This window comes from Arachis ipaensis, chromosome B9 (assembly GCF_059453495.1).
Source record: "Arachis ipaensis isolate K30076 ecotype BB chromosome B9, ASM5945349v1, whole genome shotgun sequence".
NCBI classification, from domain to species: Eukaryota; Viridiplantae; Streptophyta; class Magnoliopsida; order Fabales; family Fabaceae; genus Arachis; species Arachis ipaensis.
This window is the reverse complement of record NC_142444.1, coordinates 15538215-15560543: the sequence shown is the minus strand read 5'-3', so window position 1 is coordinate 15560543 and position 22329 is coordinate 15538215. Positions and strand designations below refer to the sequence as shown.

Below are 22329 nucleotides of genomic sequence, written 5' to 3'. Positions count from 1 at the left end.
TCTTTCTATCTTTGTATATATATACACATTACAACATATAATATTATTATATATATATAAATTATTATTGGGCTAATTATTTTAATACTAGAGTCTTCTATTTGTACATCTCTATTATATATCTTTTATTTCACAACACGTTATCAGCACGAGACTCTGATCAAATTTTTAGGAAGACTCAGGTAACAAATTTTCATTATGTCGAAGCTCTCTCATCTTGAATTCAATGCTCTTGATATATCTGGAAACAATTATTTATCATGGATATTAGATGCTGAAATCCATCTTGATTCAATGGATCTTGGAGATACCATTAAGGCTGAAAATAATGCATCCCAGAAGGATAAAGCTAAAGCCATGATTTTTCTCCGTCGTCATCTTGACGAAGGATTGAAAAATGAATATCTTACATTAAAAGATCCTGCAGATCTTTGGAAAGACCTTGAAGAAAGGTACAATCATCAGAAAACGGTGATACTTCCTCAAGCCCGGTATGAATGGACGCATTTGCGTTTACAAGATTTTAAATCTATAAATGAATATAATTCTGCAATGTTTCGGATCACCTCACGAATGAAATTGTGTGGGGAAAAAATAACTGATCATGATATGTTGGAGAAAACTTTCTCAACCTTCCATGCCTCGAATGTGCTCCTGCAGCAGCAGTATCGAGAGAAAGGGTTTAAGAAATATTCTGAGTTAATTTCTTGCCTTCTTGTTGCCGAACGCAACAATGAGTTGTTATTGAAAAATCATGAAGCGCGCCCAGCTGGCGCCGCCCCATTTCCTGAAGTAAATGCGGCAAATCATTACCCCAGAAGAGGTAAATGGCAAGCTTTTAATAACAAGAAAAATTATGGAAGGAAAAAGAATTATGTTCAAAAGAGAGGATCTCACCAGAAGTGGGACAAAGAAAAGAATATCGGGCAGAATAAATCAACCGAGGAGAAGTGTTTCCGCTGTGGTGGAAAGGGCCATTGGTCACGTACCTGTCGTACCCCAAGGCACCTAGTCGATCTTTACCAGGCATCTTTGAAAAAGAACGACAAAGGAAAGGAAACAAATTTTGTTTCAAATGATGCTGAGAACTCCACCACTCATTATGATGTATCTGATTTCTTTGAGGACCCTGAAGGAAATATTGGCCATTTGATCAATGATGGAATAGTTTAATATGTGAAATTGTGAAGTATCTATGTAAATAAATAATGTAAAAAATTTATTGTTAAAGTTTTATTTTCTATGTATTTAAGTTTCAAATGTGATGTACATAAATAATGAAATATTAATATTTATGAATTTTGAAATTATTAATTGTGTCAAATTTTAAAATAAAATTTCAGTATATGACATTATTTTATGTACAGTGTTTCTTAGAAAAATAATTCTGATCAAGTATTCAATTTAACTATGCATACTACTCATTTTATTATTATTTGTTTTTTGAAGAATGGCAAGGATATGTAATGAAGATGTATGCCTTGCGGATAGTGCAAGTTCACACACTATTCTCAAAAGTGATATATATTTTACCCATCTTGTGCCAAAAGAGGAATATGTTAACATTATTATTGGCTCAGGCAATGTGATAGAAGGCTCCGGAAGAGCTATAATTTTGTTTCCTGGAGGAACAAAATTTATAATAAATAATGCACTATTATCTACCAAGTCTCTGAGAAACTTGTTGAGTTTCAAAGATATTCGCCGAAATGGATATCATGTTGAGACGATGAATGAGGGAAATCATGAGTATTTATGTATAACAACTCATGATTCAAATAAGAAAGTTATATTAGAAAAATTACCCTCACTTTCATCTGGGTTGTATTATACCAAGATTAGTGCAATTGAATCACATGCCACTATAAACCAGAAGTTTACTAGCGCAAATGAGTTCATAACTTGGCACGACCGATTGGGTCATCCGGGAACAACCATGATGAGGAGAATTATTGAAAACTCTCATGGACATTCACTAAAGAACCAGAAGATTCTTAAATCTAGTGAATTTTGTTGTGCTGCATGTTCTCAAGGGAAGTTAATTTTAAGGCCATCACCAGTAAAGATTGGATTTGAGTCCCTTGAATTCCTAGAAAGGATTCAAGGTGATATATGTGGGCCTATTCATCCACCATGTGGATCTTTTAGATATTTTATGGTCCTGATAGACGCATCTTCGAGATGGTCACATGTGTGCTTATTATCTTCTCGCAACCTGGCGTTTGCAAGATTACTGGCTCAAATTATTCGATTAAAAGCACAATTTCCAGAAAATCCAATCAAAGCAATTCGTCTTGATAATGCTGGTGAATTTACTTCCCAAGCTTTTGATGCTTATTGTATGGCCAATGGAATAAGTGTTGAACATCCAGTAGCTTATGTTCACACACAAAATGGGTTAGCAGAATCACTTATTAAGCGCCTCCAATTAATTGCTAGACCCTTGCTTATGAGAACAAATCTCCCAACCTCGGTTTGGGGGCATGCTATTTTACATGCCGCAGCACTTATTCGTTTGAGGCCAACGAGTTATCATCAATTCTCTCCTATACAATTAGCTTTTGGCCAGCAGCCAAATGTTTCCCATTTAAGAATATTTGGGTGTGCGATATATGTTCCCATTGCACCACCTAATCGCACCAAAATGGGACCCCAAAGAAAATTGGGGATATATGTTGGATATGATTCTCCCTCTATAGTGAGGTATCTTGAGATACAAACTGGTGATGTGTTTAAAGCCCGGTTTGCCGATTGTCATTTTGATGAATCAAAATTTCCAACATTAGGGGGAGAGAATAAGTTTCCTGAAAAGGAACTTAATTGGAATGCATCATCGTTGATGCATTTAGATCCTCGATCAGAGCAATGTGAACTAGAAGTTCAAAAGATTGTACATTTGCAAAGAATAGCAAATGAATTGCCTGATGCATTTTCCGATACAAAGAGGATAACCAAATCTTATATACCAGCGGAAAATGCCCCAATTCGAATTGATGTCCCAGTAGGACAAGTAGCTACTGAAGCGAATTCACGCCAGAAGCGTGGCAGGGCGGAAAATGTCCCAATTCGAATTGATGTCCCAGTAGGAAAAATAGCCACTGAAGCAAATACACGCCAGAAGCGTGGCAGGCCTGTCGGTTCTAAAGATAGAAATCCTCGAAAGAGAAAAGAGGTAAATACTATTCCTGTTGAAAAAGACATAGTAGAGACACCCGCAGTTGTCCAAAATTCTGATATAACGCCAGAAGACGTTCAGGTACCTGAAAATTGTGAAAATGACGAGATCTCGATAAATTATGTCTTTACAGGAGAGAAATGGGACCGAAATAAGACAATTGTCAATGAAATATTTGCATATAATGTGGCATTAGATATCATGCATGAAAGTAAGGATCTTGAGCCAAGATCAGTCGAAGAATGTCGACAAAGAAGTGATTGGCCAAAATGGGAAGCAGCCATGAAGGCTGAATTAGACTCACTTGCAAAACGTGAAGTCTTTGGACCTGTAGTCCGTACACCTGCAGATGTAAAACCTGTTGGATACAAATGGGTATTTGTGAGAAAACGAAATGAGAAAAATGAAGTTGTGCGCTATAAAGCCCGACTTGTGGCACAAGGTTTTTCACAAAGGCCCGGTATAGATTATGAAGAAACGTATTCCCCAGTAGTGGATGCGATAACATTGCGTTATTTGGTCAGTTTATCTGCATATCATAAACTGCATATGCATTTAATGGATGTGGTAACAGCCTATTTATACGGATCATTAGATCGGAATATATATATGAAAGTCCCCGAAGGACTAAAGATATCTAAACCATCCAATGAATATTCGCAAGGGTTATACTCAGTCAAATTGCAAAGATCTTTATATGGTCTAAAGCAATCTGGACGAATGTGGTATAATCGTCTTACTGAGTATCTGGCCAAAAACGGATTCAAGAATGATGATATCTGCCCGTGTGTTTTCATAAAGAAAACTGCTTCTGGATTCATTATAATTGCTGTGTACGTTGATGATTTAAATATCATTGGAACTCCTGAAGAGATTCCAACAATTATAAAAATTCTAAAGGAAGAGTTTGAGATGAAAGATCTTGGAAAAACTAAATTTTGTCTCGGCCTGCAGATCGAGCATATAAAAAGTGGGATCTTTATTCATCAAACAACATACACAGAAAAGATCTTGAAAAGATTTTATATGGATAAGTCACATCCATTAAGTACCCCAATGATTGTAAGATCTTTAGATGTGAAAAAGGATCAATTCCGTCCTAAAGAAGAAAATGAAGATATCCTTGGTCCTGAAGTACCATATCTTAGTGCCATTGGAGCGCTAATGTATCTTGCTAATAATACGCGACCTGACATATCATTCGCGGTGAATTTACTAGCAAGGTATAGTTCCTCTCCAACCAGAAGACATTGGAGTGGAATCAAACAAATTTTTCGATATCTTCATGGAACGGTTGATATGGGATTGTTTTATCCCTATGGATCCAAGTCACAACTAGTTGGCTATGCAGATGCCGGATACCTGTCTGATCCACATAAAGGGAGGTCTCAAACAGGATACCTATTCACATATGGTGGTACAGCTATATCATGGAGGTCCACGAAACAGACGATTGCAGCAACCTCCTCTAATCATGCTGAAATACTGGCGATTCATGAAGCTAGTCGCGAGTGTTTTTGGCTAAGGAATTTGATTCAATATATTATGTCATCATGTGGACTGATTGATCATAAGATAGCTCCAACTGTCCTGTTTGAAGATAATACAGCATGCATTGCTCAACTTAAAGGCGGATACATCAAAGGTGATAGAACAAAGCATATTTCTCCCAAATTCTTCTTCACTCATGACCTTCAAAATCAAGGGACAATTGATGTCCAACAGATCCGTTCAAGTGACAATCTGGCAGATTTATTCACAAAGTCACTCCCGAAATCCTCCTTTGAAAGATTGGTACATGAGATTGGGATGCGCCGATTTCGAGACATTAAATGATGTCGGCAAGAGGGGGAGACTGTACTCTTTTTTCCTTGGTCAGGTTTTTTTTCCCATTGGGTTTTTCTTGACAAGGTTTTTAATGAGGCAGTCCCCATCATAAAGGATATTGTACTCTTTTTCCTTCACTGAGGTTTTTCCCACAGGGTTTTCCTTTAGTAAGGTTTTAATGAGGCAATAATCCTTAATGGTCATCCAAGGGGGAGTGTTGCGATAAGGATAAAAATGGATGACCATGAGCAGATCATATTTTCCATGCTGAATGGCTACATTATCAATGTCCTTATATTTAATGATAGTTGAAAATTATAGCCTCCTTGCATGTATAAATAGACATCCTCAGTGCATGATATGTACACTACAAGCAATAACAAAATACTATTCTCCCTTCCTTTTCATACAAATCAATCTTATTTTATGCTGCAATTAAATACTCTTCTTCTTATATTTCTACTACAATTCTTTCTCTTCTTTTATTTTATAAGTATTTTAAATTCTATTTTCTATTACTCTTTACATATAATATTAATAGCAATATTAACCATCTTTATTATATTGAGATTGCAACAATAAACAGATGCGATTCTCTCTCTCTTTATTTTTAATACTTCTTTCTATCTTTGTATATATATACACATTACAACATATAATATTATTATATATATATAAATTATTATTGGGCTAATTATTTTAATACTAGAGTCTTCTATTTGTACATCTCTATTATATATCTTTTATTTCACAACAAAAATTACCATTATTAATTATTAACACCAGATTTTATTTATTTTTCCTCACATATTTTCTGTCATTATATTGTCATTGAAATACTCATATATTTCTAATTTCTCAACTCTAAACCCTAAACCCAAATTCTAACACAATCTTCATATATTTTTTTATTTTCAACCTAATCTTCATAATTTCAACACAAATACATCTCTACCACGTATTAAGTATGAACTTCTATCTATTTATATTATTTTTTGTGCATTGTTTTTGTATTTTTTAGTAGATGTTTGTTTTTCTCTGTTCTTTAAAACGTGAAGAAGGAGACCTAATTTATGGAAACCAATCATAAAATTTTCGTACACCAATTTCATGAACATTAGTCAAAATTATAATAACAACATATATACATATGTAAATATAGATATATAATTTTACTTGAGATATGTGTTTCATTTTCTGTGATTTGTAAAAGTGAGTCAATATATATAGATGGATAATGGACGTATCAGTACTAACATTGGATTACATACAAGTTTTATTATTGACTAATGATAACTCCATTTATATTAATATAGAGAGTAAATCAAATAAATATTTAAATTATTGGTCTCTAAAATTTGAAAGAAAAAATATTTTTTGTTATAAACATGTTTATTATAATTTTAATTTTTAAAAGCTGTTTTACCAAACACAATTGTAGTGCTTGTGCTTATTAAGAGCTATTTTTAACGTGATTTTACCAAACTCAAGTGCTGCCGCTTTTAGAAAGCTGTCTTTTAAAAGACAGCTTTCATAAGCTATTTTCGAAAAGTAAAAGCTTTACCAAATCAAGCCTAATAAGCATAAAAAATTTATAAACAACCTCATCATAACTAATATAAAACTCAACTAGAAGAACCAATTTGCATACCAGGTGTGTGTCCATTGTTCCTACCACTATTATTCAAATCATGATTCCTGTTTTGATGCTGCTGTTGTTGCTGCAATTGATCTTCACCATGATCAGCAATTCTAAGTTTCTTTGGGAATTTGGCCAAGCTCTCAATAGGTGCAATCTTATTCCGTATGCTGAAATCAATCATGTCTTTCATGAAGTTCCCAACTTCTGATAATTGAAGGCACCTAACATAGCTCTTAGCAAACCCCGAATAATCATCAAGCATTGGAACTTCCAATTTCTTAGCCAATTCTTGTGTTACTGCAACCAACTTACTGCTACTTTCTTGAAACTCCTCAGCAGCAACATTATTGTTGTCATTATTATTGGCTGCGAAATCCCGGAACTTTGATATGGCATCGCCAATTTGATTCACATTAGGAACCAAATGCCTTCTGCTAATGAACACTTCGTGGCGCGTCACGCAGAATTCCCAAGAACATATCTTGATGTAAGGGGAGAAGACTATTCGAATGGAACCTTCGTGGACGACGTGAAACTTGTGGAACAAGCTTTCTCTTCTTGCTTTCTTGCAGACCAGAACAATGTAGCCGGAAGGGTCTCTGAATTCGCAGGGAATGTCGGTAAAAAGCCTCTCTTCCAATAGTCCACTTTCATATTTCACCATTAAAAGCCTTGGAAGAACATCAAAACACACTTCATAGCCATTAACAGGATTCTTCTTGCATATATCACATTTTTTCATACCACCAAGGGGAAAATTGGCTCTGGTTTTTGTTCTTGGATACAAGGAGAAACAGAAGCTCTTCTTACCATTCGGAGCGAAAAACTCGGCCACAAATCTCTTCCAGAAGATAATGTTGTTGTCGGCCGGCCGGCGCTGCTGGCAATGGACAAATTCTTGCATCTTTTTTGCACAAACTCCGGATTGATAGATTGGAAGAATGTTTTTTTGTTGTTGGAATTGCACTGGAATTTGTGGCATTGGCAGTTGTTGTTGTTGTTGAGGCAAACCCCTCAAGAATTGTTGTTGATGGTTCAACATGTTGAGATTTGCAGCAGTTGAAGCTACTTCTTTAGTGGGTTGCATCGAGATTATTTTCTTGTTGCTGATAAAAGAAACAAATTTATGGTCAGAACAATGGGTTGATTTGTTTGTGTTCATGTTTTCTGAATTGTATTGTGGCAGAGTTCTTTATCTTTTTTTTGTTTTGATTCTAAACTTTGTGTTCAAAAAAGATTTAGATCGGAGTTGATTTAATTTGTATATAAAACAGTGTTTGGAACTTCGCGACTGGATAAATTTGCTAGCATTTAGCGGGAATTGCTTTCATCTTTTATTAAAAATTTAATTAAATCAAATTATTTTAAGTTTTAAAATAACTTCAAAGTCAAATTCACCCGGTGTGTTTGTAATTTTGTTTAAAAAAAATCTAATGATAAGATAAAATATTACGTTACTTTAAATATCAGAAATTAATTTTTGTTTTTCAGATTTCTTGGGATTTGCTTCCTTTATTTATTTAAATCCTATCAAAATTATAAGTTTCCATAGGAATTGATTTAATATAATGTGAAAGATAAAAATTGATTTCATCTATTTTCGTAAACCAATTCAACACTCCTTTTCTTTTTATTTGGTTCGATTTTTATTTTTTTTCAAATCCAAATTAACCCGCTCCGTGAACCCTCTTAAATTATATGTTATATCACAGTTATATTGAGTTTGTGCGTGCTAGCATATGTGAGTGTATTAAACTAAAATTAACGGAAAAAAAGAGATATAATCTAAAGGAGAATAAAAGGACTTAGGTTCAATTTGAATAAATAGTTTAATTAATTTATTTTAAAAAAATAATTTAAATAATAAATGATTATATTAAAAAGTCACAAAAAAAATGACTATATTAAAAGTAGTTTATAAATAAGTTATTTTGTGTTTGGATTTTTAATTTTAAAGGTGTTTATTTTATAGAAATGTGATAAAAGATTTGTTTGAGTGAACTTCCAAGAAAAGATTTTTTTTCGAGTTATCTTTTTTTAAAAGATCTTATGGAAAAGTAAAAGTAATTTTATATTTGGATATCTCATACAAAAAGATCTTTTTATTTATCAATTATGTTTGGGTATAACGATATAAAAGTACTTTTTATTTATTTATTACATAAAAAATATCTTTTTTTTTTAAGGAAAAAAGATTTAAACAAAAAAGATGTAAATTATAACTTCTTAAAAAAGATGTTTTTTTTTATTTTTCTAGTACTTTTATTTCTACTACTAGAAATTTGCTAAACACGCTAAAAAATTAAAAAAAAATTGTTTTATTAAGAAAAGATATTTTTTTATTAAAATAATAGCGTTCAAACAAACCAAAAAATAGTAGTATTATGAGAGAAGTCATTTTTTTAACTTTTCTATAAATTCCTAAATAGCTTTTTAAAAAGTTACAATTTAGTTTTAAAAATTCCACAAAATATTAATACTATTATTTTTCATAAATTAAAAAATTTTAAAAAAAATAGTTTTGAAGCTTTCTGAACGAAGCATACTATTCTATTGACTTTTGATAGAGATTTCTTTTATTCTTTTGGATGTCTGAAAATTACCTTTCTTAAAATATTGTCTCGGCCTCCTTTTAATTTTTACCATCATTGTTAATGGAAAATGGAAAAATTTTTGGTTGATTTTCTTTAAGTCATAGCGCTGTCAAAGTGACAAGTAGTGCATCACGGTGACAATTTGGTTGCAATGGTTTTATTGATTTTTTTTTTTTTGGTGACTAAATGGTTTTATTGATTGATATACTAAGAATGCATCAAACAGTATATCTATATTGAATCAACATAAAACAACTCTGATGATTAGGATTGAAATTCTATCTTTTTATCATTACAATAAAAAAAGATATCGATTTTAAAAAGGTCAATTTTAAGTTTTGTTTAAATGAATGTAGCATGAAACACTTCATATATTTTTAAATTTTTTGTTTTCATTTTAAATATAAGTAGAGATGATGGACAATTTATATCTTCGGATATTTAGCCTATCCAACTTAATTGTGACGGATAATTATTCAACCCGTGCAAAGAAAAATTTTAATTGAGGTAAATTTATGTTTGGAGCGAAATGAGATCGAGGTATAGATATATCTTTCATATTTTTCCGGTGTGTATATATAAGTTAATAGAAAAACATTAATTTAAAAGGTTATAGGACAGGGCAGGTATATTATTCGTAGAATTAGGGTGAAGTCTTTTTATTATGCAAAGGTAGTATCAAATAAAATGAATTTTAAAAGAATAAATTCTTAATAGACATTGAAAGATTCTAAAGAGTTATGGTTATGATTTTGATTTTTTTTTTCCAATACTTATTATGGTTATGATTTATATTACATTTTCTTCAAGTATTCATAATATTTTGAAAAATAATAAATTCTTAATAAAGTAAATAAAAAACTGATCATATATAACAATAGAATCATAAATGATAAAATTTTATAGTATAAAATAATACTAAATAAAAGAATACTAAGAATACTACAAAAAATTATAGAATATTTTTTTGTTTGACATTATAAAATTTATTATTATAATTCTTATTCACTATTTATTATTCTAATTTGTTATAATCTGTATTATTGTTTCTATTGAAAATGATAAATTAAATAAAAAATTAATCATAAATAATAAAAACATAACTAGTAAAAAGTTAGAATCCAAAACAGTAAACAAAATAAGATTATTGAGAATTATATATTATTTTTAATTTAATAAATAAATATTAATTTTTATTATAATAATAAAAAATTATAACAAACTAAAATAGAGTTTTATAAAAAATACTATATAAAAAATATACTAAAAGAAGTATAAAAAAAATTAAATATGCTAAAAAATAATATTATAATTTAATATTATAATTTTTTATTAATTAACTAATTATCTATCAAAAGTGATTTTAATTAATATTATCCAAATAATTTTATTTTATCAAAATTAATTTTAGTATAGAATTGTCAAACATAAATCATGTTGGCACAAACTTACTTCTATCCAAAATCAATTTTACAAAATTATTTTTATTGTAGTTTAAAAAGTTAGATGAGGGTATTTTTGAAAATAAATGTTATTAAAATTTCAGTCACTATATTTAAAAAAATGTTTTTTTTTTTGGTTTAATCCCTTGTGTTTTTACTTTTTTGAGGTATTAATGGGACAGACATTTTATGTCTTAAGACTAAAAATTTAATTCTAATCTTCCAGTCTCAGTCCCAGTCCCAAACTCTCTACTAAAAATACTACCTTATTATTTTAAAGTCTATTTTATTAATACCAAGATTAGAGGTGTTCGGTTAAAACCGGGTTTGATGTGACCTAAATCTGACTCGAAATATATATTGGGCCTATTTGTTAGATCCGAACCTGATCCTAAACTCGATGAAACCTACACACTTTCGGGTTATAATTATACCGGATGAAAACTGAGCCGTTAACATTATATTATATTGATACCTTCTTGTAAGGTAGCATGTAAAAATACACAAATTTTCAAAACTCCAACCATGATTTGACATGGTAAAATTTATCTAAAAAATATAACAAGAATCAACCATTTTCCAAAGTTAAAGCATAACCACAATCAATACTAATATTGTTTAATAATACCAAATATTTAAGTCAATACAAATAACACAATATTATACATTAGTCTAAAATCTTATGCATTCTAAACATAAAACATTAATTTATAGTCTTATAACGACTAATAACACAAAATTTAAAGTTTGCAATGCTTAAGTTCTACATAAAAATAGCCATCATCCATCAATAATAACACAAAATATTAATTGTGTATGATGACTAGACCATCATACCAGAATCCGAATGACCCGATCCCAATTTTTCTCACTTCCCAAATTTCATTTTTTTCCCAGGTCAATTCCGAATCACTTCGAACCTAGATTTTTATGGTCCAAAATCTTTTGAGACCGGACCAGATCTTCGAATCGGACCGAACGTGCACATCCTATAAAGGAGAATGAAAAAGATTGTTTATTGTAGTTGCTATTTTGATGGAATTTTCTATTCTTTCGATATTTGGCTTTCAAATTTAATAGTTGATCATGGACCATTATTATTAATTTGATACTCTTTATTATTACTAAACATATATACTAGAGAAAATAGTAATTAAATTTATTTTCTTAATTCATGATGCTATATATTACAGAATAAAAGGTATCACCATAGTAATTTGGTCATAACGATTTTATTTTTTTTATATAATTTAATCACAGAATAAAATAAGACACTGAGAATAAAATACAAAAGATAGAAGTATAAACTTTTGTATTTTTATATTGTATTTGATAATAAATTAAAACAAATTATAAAAATATAATTTATTCTTATTTTTCATTCAAAAAATTTAATAAAAAATATAATAATAAAAATATCATTATAAAAAAATAAAAATAATATAAAAAATAAAAAATAAAATTTATTTTTTGTTAGTGTTCCTGTATTTTTTATGTTAGAATAGATACAAAATACATTAATTCAGTGTCTTTAGACACAATATCTCTATCCATGTCTCATCTGCTTAAACACAAATTTATATCTCCGTATTCCTATTTTAGTGTCCTGTCCCTAAAAACAAACGCAACCTTACCGTGGCTAATTTTTTTTGTTATGGAAGTAGAAGTGGTGATATACTTTAACATTGTAATTTTTGGTGTTTTTCAAATCTGTGGAAGTACATAAATCGGAGGGTCCGATTTCTGTACCTCAAATTTTTTAATTTTTTTAAACACAAATCGGACGGTCCGATTTGTGTACTCTAAATTTTTTTGATTTTTTAACATAAATCGAACGATCCGAGTACAGAAATCAGACGATCCGATTTGTACTCCGTACATTAAATCATCCCACATTTAAAAAAAAAACCATTGTTAATCCAATATTAAAAATAAAAAAGTGCCTTATCGTATGCAAACAATAGACTTTACCTTCAACTTTTTTAGATCCGGCTCTAATAAAATCAAGAATAACAAAGAAAAATATGTATGCAAACAATAGATTTGTTTGTGTAAATTTTTTAAAAAAGATTTTTTTAATTATCTTTTTTTAAAAAATCTTATAAAAAAGTAAAAATAATTTTATGTTTGGATATTTCATACAAAAAAATCTTTTTATTTATTAATTATGTTTGACTATAACATAAAAGTATTTTTTATTTATTTATTACATAAAAAATATTTTTTTTAAAAAAAAATTAAAAAAATGTGAATTACAATTTTTTAAAAAAGATATATTTTTTATTTTTTTATTTTTTTTATTTTTACTATTAAAAATTTAAAATTGTTAAGCACACTAAAAAATACAAAAAATATTTTTTTATTAAAATTTTTTTTAATCAAAATAACGACGCCCAAATAAGTACAATATTTCCCAACAAATTACCAGTTTATCACTCTTGTCATTTTTTTGTCTGTTTGCCGTGGTTTTTGGTTGGTTTTTGAAATTGTAAAATAACAACACTACCCTCACTTTGATTCTCACTTCTAAACTCCAAAATCGAAGCCAGTCCCGAATCAGCGCATGGTTTCCGTGTCCATCACCTAGCGGCTTCTTACGCAAACACCTTATTCGACTTTGGCATCACATCCAGTCATTCAGGTAATACATCTGAAACTAACTCCTCATAAATTCTTGAAAATTTTGGATTGTATTTGTGCAGTTACTTCTACCTGCGTTAGTTTTATCCACGAGTAAGTTTAATGTTCTTCTCACCAATGTTCTGAAAACCAGCAAAGAAAACGGTCCAATCCAGCGTGCAAAACCGTAAAATTAAAAACCGCTCAAGAACTGCTGAACCGGCCGGTTACCGGCAGGTCGGACCGGACCGGAACCCGGCCGGTTCACAGAAAACGACCTCGTTTCCTTCCTTGAAAGGGAAAAAGTTGCGCGTTATACCCCATTCCCCCCTTCTCCAACTCCTTCCTTCATCAAACCCTAGCCTCCACCAAAGAAAGCAAACCCTAGCCTCCACCAATAGTTGTCGCCGTCTGTCGGAGTGAGAGACTGCTGCCGCCGTCCATCGCACTCAAGAACTTCCGTCTTCGTGCTCTCGGGCCTCTCGCCGGATCCTCCACGTCGGGTGCTCGCATCTCGCCGTTCTCCTCTCTCCGCCAGTGAGTGCTCGAGCTGTGCGTGTTGGTTGCTGCTCGTCGTCCGTGGTTGTCTCTGCTCGATTCTGCCTCCCAGCCTCACTCGAGTCTCGTCTCAGTCACTGGCATCTCGTGGTTCGTCTGTCTCGTCGCCGGCGGTAGAAGCAACTCGTGGGGTGGTCGTCGACTCGCCGTCGATCGTTGGTGAGTCCCTGCACCATCGCTTCCCTGTTCTCTCTTTTCAGATTTCCCTTCTCCCTGTATTTTTGTATGTTGCTGAATTGCTAATCAAATTTGCCTTGTTGCTAATCTAAATGTTGCTGTAAATCGGGACTTTACTTGGATTTGTTGAATTTGTTGCTGTAACTTGAATTTGTTGCTTCCCAGTCACAGAATCAGAACAGAATACTCAGTCAGTGCTTTGTTGATTGGTTTTGCTTACTGCTTCTAGGCTTTGAAATCAGTTTATGATAACTGTGATGCAATTATTTAGTTGGATAACTGATGTAATTATTGAGTTCAAGAGATTGAGTTTTTGATTTGCAAGGTGATTTTTGGTTGATTTTTTATTTAATTTGGTAATGATGTTTATGATTGGGGTTATCTGATTGTAGGCAGAATTGTGTTGTGTTGAATGGCTGAATGTTGTAGGCACTAGGCAAAATTGTGTTGTGTTGAATGGCTGAATGCTGTAGGCAAATATGGTCTTGTGTTGTGGTTAAGAACATGCTGTTAATTTTCATTGTGTTTGGGTCCTGCTTTAGGTTAAGAACATGGTTAATGCTATTGTTGAATGATTAACTCTACTGCTACTGCTGGGCTGTACTCTATTTGATTGTTTTTTTATGCTGTATTGAAAAAAATTATGCTTAAACTTTGATAATTCTTTGTTAATTTATGTTAAAATGATACTAAAGCATGAGTTTATATGAATGATTAAGTCTTCTCTGTTGTATTGAACTGAATTTATTTATTAAATTTTTTAGTTAAATTTAGCTAAGTTGTATCTTGTTTTGAACTGATTAAAATGAATGATGGAATTTTTATTATTGAATTTTTATTGTTACATCTTGTTTCCATTGAAAAAAAGAAACTAAAAGGAGAAGAAAGAAACTATAGAATATTAAGTTAATTCCCACAAATTATAAACTGTTAATATCTATTTTTGTACAATTGTTCTCTCTGTTTTAGATGTTGAGTATTGCTAATTTCTGAAATGTTAGTGCTCAATCCCTGCACATTTGGTCTATGTTCACTTATCTTTTCAATCATTTGGTTGCCAAAGAATCAAGGAGTTTTAATTTTTATTTATTTTTTTAATGAGTTTCAAGTCAATAAAATTATTGAATGTGACCTCTATGATGTATTGCACATAAGATGCTTTTCCATTCAAATTTAACCTTACATAAAGGACATATATATTTGGTAACAATTGTAATTAGAAGCTTTCAACTGGTACTTTCTCATGTTTTTAGAGTTTTGTATATTTCTAATAAACTTACCTGTATAAAGCACCTTATAATTTATTTATTATTCTATTCTAAAACGATTTATCCGGTTGAACCACCGGTTGGACCGGTTAGACCAGTAAACCAGTGAACCAATGACTAGAACGGTTTGATGACCGGTCTGGTTTTCTGAACCTTGCTTCTCACAGTTACTTTTGCTTTGATTTCATTGACATGCATACACCTCAAGCTTTAATATGTTTTGAGCCATAGTATTAAAATGTTTTGAAATTTCTACTTGAAACTTTATTAGGGAGCAGCTCAAAGTTAGGAGTGGAGTAGCTCAAACTTTTATCTTTCATTTGTATGGGGTTTTACTTTTACCTTCTTTTGTTGATGCCTGCTGATGAGGAAATATCTGAAAATCAAGTATTAAATTGAGGTAGGGAATCAATGGCGTGGAGAGGAAATCTTTCAAAGAACATAAGGGAGCTTCGGTTTTTGATGTGCCAGTCATCACCTGCAAGCTCATCTGCAAGGTTATATTATTTACATTTTCTTATCTCTTGATTTGATTATGTAAATCTTATAGATAGTTAAGTAGTAATGAGTGTTCTTTATTTTGTTATCTTCAGGACATTTGTGGAAAAGAATTATAAGGAACTGAAGACATTGAACCCAAAATTGCCAATACTGATTCGCGAATGCAGTGGAGCTGAACCCCAGTTATGGGCAAGATTTGGTATCATCATTCTAATGTCTCATTCTTTTTCTTCTTATTATTATTTGAATTTAATTTTGATAGTGTAGAGTAGTTTGGTATCATCATTCTAATGTCTCATTCTTTTTCTTATTATTATTTGAATTTAATTTTGATAGTGTAGAGTAGTTTTACACATGCATCCAATCACATAACCACGTCAGTAATAATAACTACTTTTTATATTGACTGCAAGAATGGTCTTCTAAAAGAACAGATATGTGAACGACTCACTGTTAGTGCATCAAAATTAAACTCTCTCTATATTTGAATTTATCACCCTTTGATATGCTTTTCTGTTCTATATCATCATCAATGAGCCCTTCTATCCCCGTTTGTTCATTGGCACAATATACATAACTAAATATTAATATACAATACTTTTCGCTTTTATCCTGAGTCAAGAATTCTCAACTTTCTTGCTTACACACTTAATGTATAGTGAGGCTAAAAGTTTTAGTTGTACTGGTCTTGCACAAAGATCAATCCACACCAACTAGTCCAATTACAATCACAATTAGCAATAATATTCACCGTCAATGAATTGTTCCTTTAATGATCATCTTTTACTAACATTGTACTCATGGGCATAATAGGACTAGATCACAGAAAATATGCTCGAATTTAGACTGAAATTGCAAGAATAGTAAAATGTGCATGCCTCTTCTGGAGGCCAAATCTCTTCTATAGTTGAGTATTCAAGAAACTTAATACTCTCCTAAGTCTGGTTCATTTCTAACTTCTGAGATATTCCCCTCAATACCCCTCCCCTTACCACTTCTAAAATATTCACCCTCCTCTGTCTAGTTGGTAGAGTTAGTTTCTATTTTCTAAATCTATCCCCATAGAACCTTGCCCACAATTCACTCTTCATCCTGCACACTTGACAATTAAAATTGAATCCCAATAGTCTATGGCTAGGTATCTATAACTTCACCTGAATACCTGATACACAAATGGAAGATTTTAATAACTTGGTACATAGATAGTATCAGAATAGGTAATTGCAGAAATAAGGAAGAAGTCTCACCATCCTCATACCTTCACTTTAATGAAGTGCCTCTTTTTAGTTGGAAATGCTCATGTGGTCACTTCTCCTTGCACCGCTATATTCCGTATCATGTGGCATGCTTGGTTAATATTTAACTAGCTCTTTGATTTACTCTTCCATTTTGGTGAGTTACCTCATTCCTACCGACCTGTTTCCCTTGCAACTCAATTTCGATGGTTGATGCTGTCATTTGTGACATAAATATATACCACATTTGAGAGAATAATTTTGTGGGGTTGGGTTTTATGCCTTTTGAAACCCCTGGGATGTTCAATTTGTGGGTAAACAAACTGTTGTTACAAAACATAGTTTACATCTTCCTAATGACAAAAACTACCCCTTATTGTTCAATTTTAGATTATTTATTGAAAGAAAACATCATATTATATTCTTTTCTTAAATATCGGTTGACATCCTTCATCATGTAATGTGAACAAAATAGGTTTTTATAACAAATTTGATCCAAGTCAAGAACCTAATGTAAGGAGCGATTTTTGCTCTTGCTAAGGCCCTGCTTATGTTCATTTTTTTTTAATTAATAATTTGATATTGATATAATTGCTATGTAAAATGACTTGGTTAACTACCCACATTCCACCAAATGTACACCAGATATTAGAATTTATGAAGAGACCTGCAATTCCATGCAAAGGCATCACCATACCTTTGGGGAAAAATTGCTGACATGGAAATAGAGATAACAAATTCCCAGTTTCCTACCCTTTTTTTTCCTGGATTTTGAGGGCATTAAAGAGTGCTTAAAGAATCCACTGACATAGAGAATGTGTATAAGAAATAAATCCCCATATTTCAGCGTATCTATTGTTCATCTATGTCTATCGAACATCTTGATTATTTCTTGCATTATTTTGAAATGAGCACCTCTTTATGGCGAGCTCTCACTTTGTTCAATTTGTTAATGCTAGACTTTGGTGTTGAGAAAGGCATCAAATTGGAAGGCTTGTCTGAGGCACAGATCTCCAAGGCACTTGAAGATCTGGTGAAAGCCGGAGAGATTTTGAAAGCTTGATATTGCTGCTTCTGAACTGTTTGGAATGGAATAATGCTCTCATGCTATACTTCTAATTACATTTGCTTATGGTTTATAATAAACCAGAGTTTTACCATTATTTCTAATTGTAATTTATCCGGTTTCATTCGGTCTCTATGTGCATCTTCTAGTCACTTCAAGTATGCCGAGGGATTCATTCAGAACTCAGATTTATTCTATTCACTTTGACTTTGGTTCTTATCAATAGTCTTTCTTGGTGAAAGATTGCATTGCCAGAGATGTTTTGTATTTACTGTAACAAGTGCAGAAACCGATTTTTGTATTGTTTTCCCCTTTGAGTTTTTTTCTGCCATAAAGTTTTCAAAATTGATCGTTGTACACCATTAGCCATCACTCCCATCAGCCCCCAGCTACTATTCATTAAATATACATTTTGAGTTGAAAAAAATACTTACATTTAGTAAATGTTTTTAAGACTTTTTTTTAAAAGAAATTTATTTAGTTTAGATACATATATTTGTATTAAAAGCAAATATGAAATTATGAGAAGTAATTAAGCATTATATGCTCGTTGGATTTTTTTTAAATAAATAAAATAAATATTATAATTATTGATATATGTAGTTTTGAGAGTATTAATAGTTTTTCATATTTAATCTTATCTCGTTTAAGGTGTAAACGAGATAAATATGATTGTATCTTGTTTACATGATACGGTACGTACACGTTTTTGCGTATCATGTCTATAAACGCGATGTCATACATGTCTTATCTCATGTTTATAAACGCGATGTCATACATGCCTTATCTCGTTTACAGTGTAAACGAGTTATGGCCGGTGTAAATCAGATAAGACTGAGTCTAGGTCGTTGACATAGTAAATGAGATATAATAGGACAAACATCTAGCTTCTATAAAAGGACTAGCAAACTATTGATATTCTTCACAAAATTATCAAATCTTCTTTCTCTTCCGTTTTCCTTCCTAGAGCTTTGGAAAAAATGTCTAATAGTAGTGGTTTTTTTGTTATGATGGTTTATCCCAATTGTTAGATGAGAAACAGTGACAGCAGGGTGATATTTGAGTGCGAGAGTCCGACGCTTTTTCGAAGTAGAAGAGTGGATTCGTTGTCAAAACTAAAGAGTATGATATTGTCGCACGTTGGTGGTATGGAGCCAAAAGAGGTTGGTCGAGTTGGGTATAGGATGCTAGCGTCGATGGGGAATGAGGTGTTTCGATTTCGTCTGTTTTGGCTCGATGGCGACGAGTATGTGCGCCTTATGTTTGATGTGCATGGGAGAATTATGGTTGAACAAGTGATGGAGCTTTCAGCGGAGGTTCGTGACATTGGTGGGGGCGGTAGTGGTACCTCAGACTTCGTATCGGATGACCCTCCTCTCGCACCACGTCCGTTGCACTGTGCAAGTCCGGTGCAGGACATGGAAGTTGAGGGTGAGGATCGGACGATGACTACGTTGCCGATAGTGACGGAAGTGGTTCATCTGAGGGTGATGATGAAGATGAGTTCATACCAGAGACTCCCGTTAGGGGATCACGTCGATACTTGTTGCCAACTCCCAAACCAATCCCGGAGTTATCATCTGTGCCCAGCTACTACCACACATTGGACTTGGATGCGATGTATGAGAAAACTCCGTACTCGAACACGGGGCCGAGGATTACAACATGGATGGTAGTGTGGAGTTTAGGGTTGGTCACAGATTCAGGAGTAGAGAGGTAGTGGTGCAAAGTGTGAAGAATTACAGCATTCGGCGAAGCACAAAGTATCGGGTAGTTGAGTCGGACCGGATGAAGTACCACGTACGATGCAGGCATTTCACGTACGGTTGTCCTTGGACCCTCCAGATCGCCCTCCGACAGAATCTCGGATATTGGCGAGTGTTTTAGGATTTTAGCTCGTCTTTAAAATCGCTGTTGTCATTCTGGTTAGATTTTAATTTGATGATACTTAAAAACTTTAGGGAGGTGCATAAATTTGGCGGACCACATACATGTCTAGCCCCCACTATATCGCAGGATTATCGGCAGTTGGACAGTCACCTCATATGCAGACTCATCTTGCCGCTCATACAGTCAAGTCCATCAGTTTTCATCCTTGTTCTACAAAGTACACTGAGACAAAGCTATCACTTCAAGCCGCCATACAGAAAAGTATGGATGGCAAAACAAAGATAATTGCACAGATCTATGGTGATTGGGAGGAGTTATACAATAGGATGTCACGGTTGCTCCAAACATTGCAGAGTTGTTGTCTAGGCACGTTATGTGACTTGAGTGCTGTGCCATACTATGATGGACACGTGATGGTTCCGGACTGCAGTTAGTTTGACAAGGTTTTCTGGTCGTACCCTCCATGCATTGAAGCGTTCAAGCATTGCAATCCCTTTGTCTTAGTAGACGACACGCATTTGTACGACAAGTATGGGGTGATGTTGCTAATTGTAGTTGTCCAAGACGGTAACAATAATATCCTACCTGTGGCTTTCGCCATTGTTGAGTCTGAGAGTATGGAGTCATGGTCGTTATTTCTATCCAATTTGAGGCGCCATGTCATACCGCAGGAAGGGCTTCTCATTATAGCTGACAGATTCCAAGCAATCAAGGCTGCGCTTAGAGTGGATGATAGCCTATGGAAGCCTCCTAGGGCATTTCATGCATCTTGTGTTAGGCATATGACTGCGAACTTTTTGTCTCAGTTCAAGTCAGCTGAGGGCAAGCGATACCTCATTAATGATGCCTATAGTCCTAGTAGTGCTGGCTACAAGTGGTACATGGATGCTCTGAGGACCTTATCGCGTGATATGGCTGACTGAGTCGGGAGATTTAAGAAGGAAATATGGCTGCAACATTGTGATGGTGGACGTCGGTTTGGTCACATGACAACGAGACTTTCCAAGTGCATCAATGCAGTGCTGAAGGGAACAATGTATCTACCCATTTCAGCTATAGTGAGATGCACCTACGAGAGGTTGCAGCAGTTGTTCGTCCGTAAGAAGCGGTGTGCAGCCAGCGATGTCCGTCGTATCACAATGTGCTGCATGGCACAAGGAATGGTACGTCCATACAAGTACAGCGGACCCCCACGAAAGACCGCTGCACCTCCCAAAGTCCGCCAACAATGGCAACCACCTAATGTGCACCTGATTGTTGAACTTGTCGATCATCAGATATCTACCGATTAGCAGCATGATATAGCACTTGGTGTACTGTCGGAGGGTGGCCGGATCGGTGATAGCTGGCATCTACCGGACCCGGTCCCTAAACTAGGTCATTTTGATGCTGAACGACTCCTTCCTCTGCGCACCCTACTGCGCTGGAAGGGGCGGTCTGACTCCTAGGAGCTCCTCCACATACTCCCATGTCAGCCGCTGGTGTCAAGTCTGGAAGTCACGCAGGCACCTATCCACTGGCTCTCCGTCTGTGCGTAACCCAAGGTGGTACGCAACATCCTGCAGGGTGATGGTGCACTCATCCCATGGCAGGTGGAAAGTGTGGGTCTCTGGACGCCACCGCTCCACAAATACAGTGATCAGGATGTTGTCAAAGACAAAGTCGCAGAGTTGCACTGTATCACCAACCCGACTTCCCTCAGGTAAGGGACGATGCCATCCGGGGGTGCAAGTGTATGACTAACTTGCCTAGGCAATAAAAGGCGATGCCTTTGTTTAAAAGTAAAAAAGTTACAAATACAATACTTTAAACTAATTTCTCTAGCATGTTTAGATTTATTCTAAAAAATATAATATGCAACTCAGATAACCATCAGATAAACATCAGAAAAAATAGTATTTATAATTCCTATTTGCTAACTAACATACTTATCAAATTTTCACTATGAATAAACTTGATTTCTGCAAAATAAGTTGTCAACAAGTCTTCCCTATGAATAAAAAGTTCATTATGAATTAACTTAATTACTTATAAATATCTTAATCCATATTTGTCAACTAACATACTCTGTGTTACCTAAATATCATTTAATCTATCCCGTCTATTCACTAATTAAAAGACAATCAATTATTAATTTGAACCATAAAAAATAGCACCAACCTCAAAGTCAATGACTCCCGTAATGTGTCAGTATGCGTTCAACCAATTTATATCAAAGTTGCGTGCCATAATGTACCAGAAACTCAAAAATATCAATAAACTAACCTAAGGATGGAGAGAAATGTGAGAAATGTGGATCAAGAGTGGGTCAGACGATCTGTTAATGAGTTGCATT

General features: G+C 33.5%; 1 protein-coding gene and 1 pseudogene across 3 annotated transcripts; one reads left to right on the top strand and one right to left on the bottom strand.

Moving 5' to 3' along the window:
* Positions 1 to 6627: 6627 nt before the first annotated feature.
* Positions 6628 to 7731, bottom strand: LOC107615142 (transcriptional corepressor SEUSS pseudogene; annotated as a pseudogene).
* Positions 7732 to 13189: 5458 nt separating this feature from the next.
* Positions 13190 to 18358, top strand: LOC107618573 (NADH dehydrogenase [ubiquinone] 1 alpha subcomplex subunit 2). 3 transcript variants are annotated; one of them, XM_088499637.1, is made up of 5 exons: positions 13190 to 13321; positions 13454 to 14016; positions 15707 to 15799; positions 15896 to 16002; positions 17998 to 18358. In XM_088499637.1, the coding sequence occupies exons 3-5, from the start codon at positions 15714 to 15716 to the stop codon at positions 18099 to 18101; spliced, it is 297 nt and encodes a 98-aa protein (XP_088355763.1). In that variant the 5' UTR covers positions 13190 to 13321; positions 13454 to 14016; positions 15707 to 15713; the 3' UTR covers positions 18102 to 18358. The 3 variants fall into 3 exon arrangements, with proteins under 3 accessions (XP_088355763.1, XP_088355764.1, XP_088355765.1); XM_088499638.1 differs by having other exon boundaries at positions 15691 to 15799; XM_088499639.1 differs by lacking the exon at positions 13190 to 13321 and having other exon boundaries at positions 13645 to 14016; positions 15574 to 15799.
* Positions 18359 to 22329: the final 3971 nt, after the last annotated feature.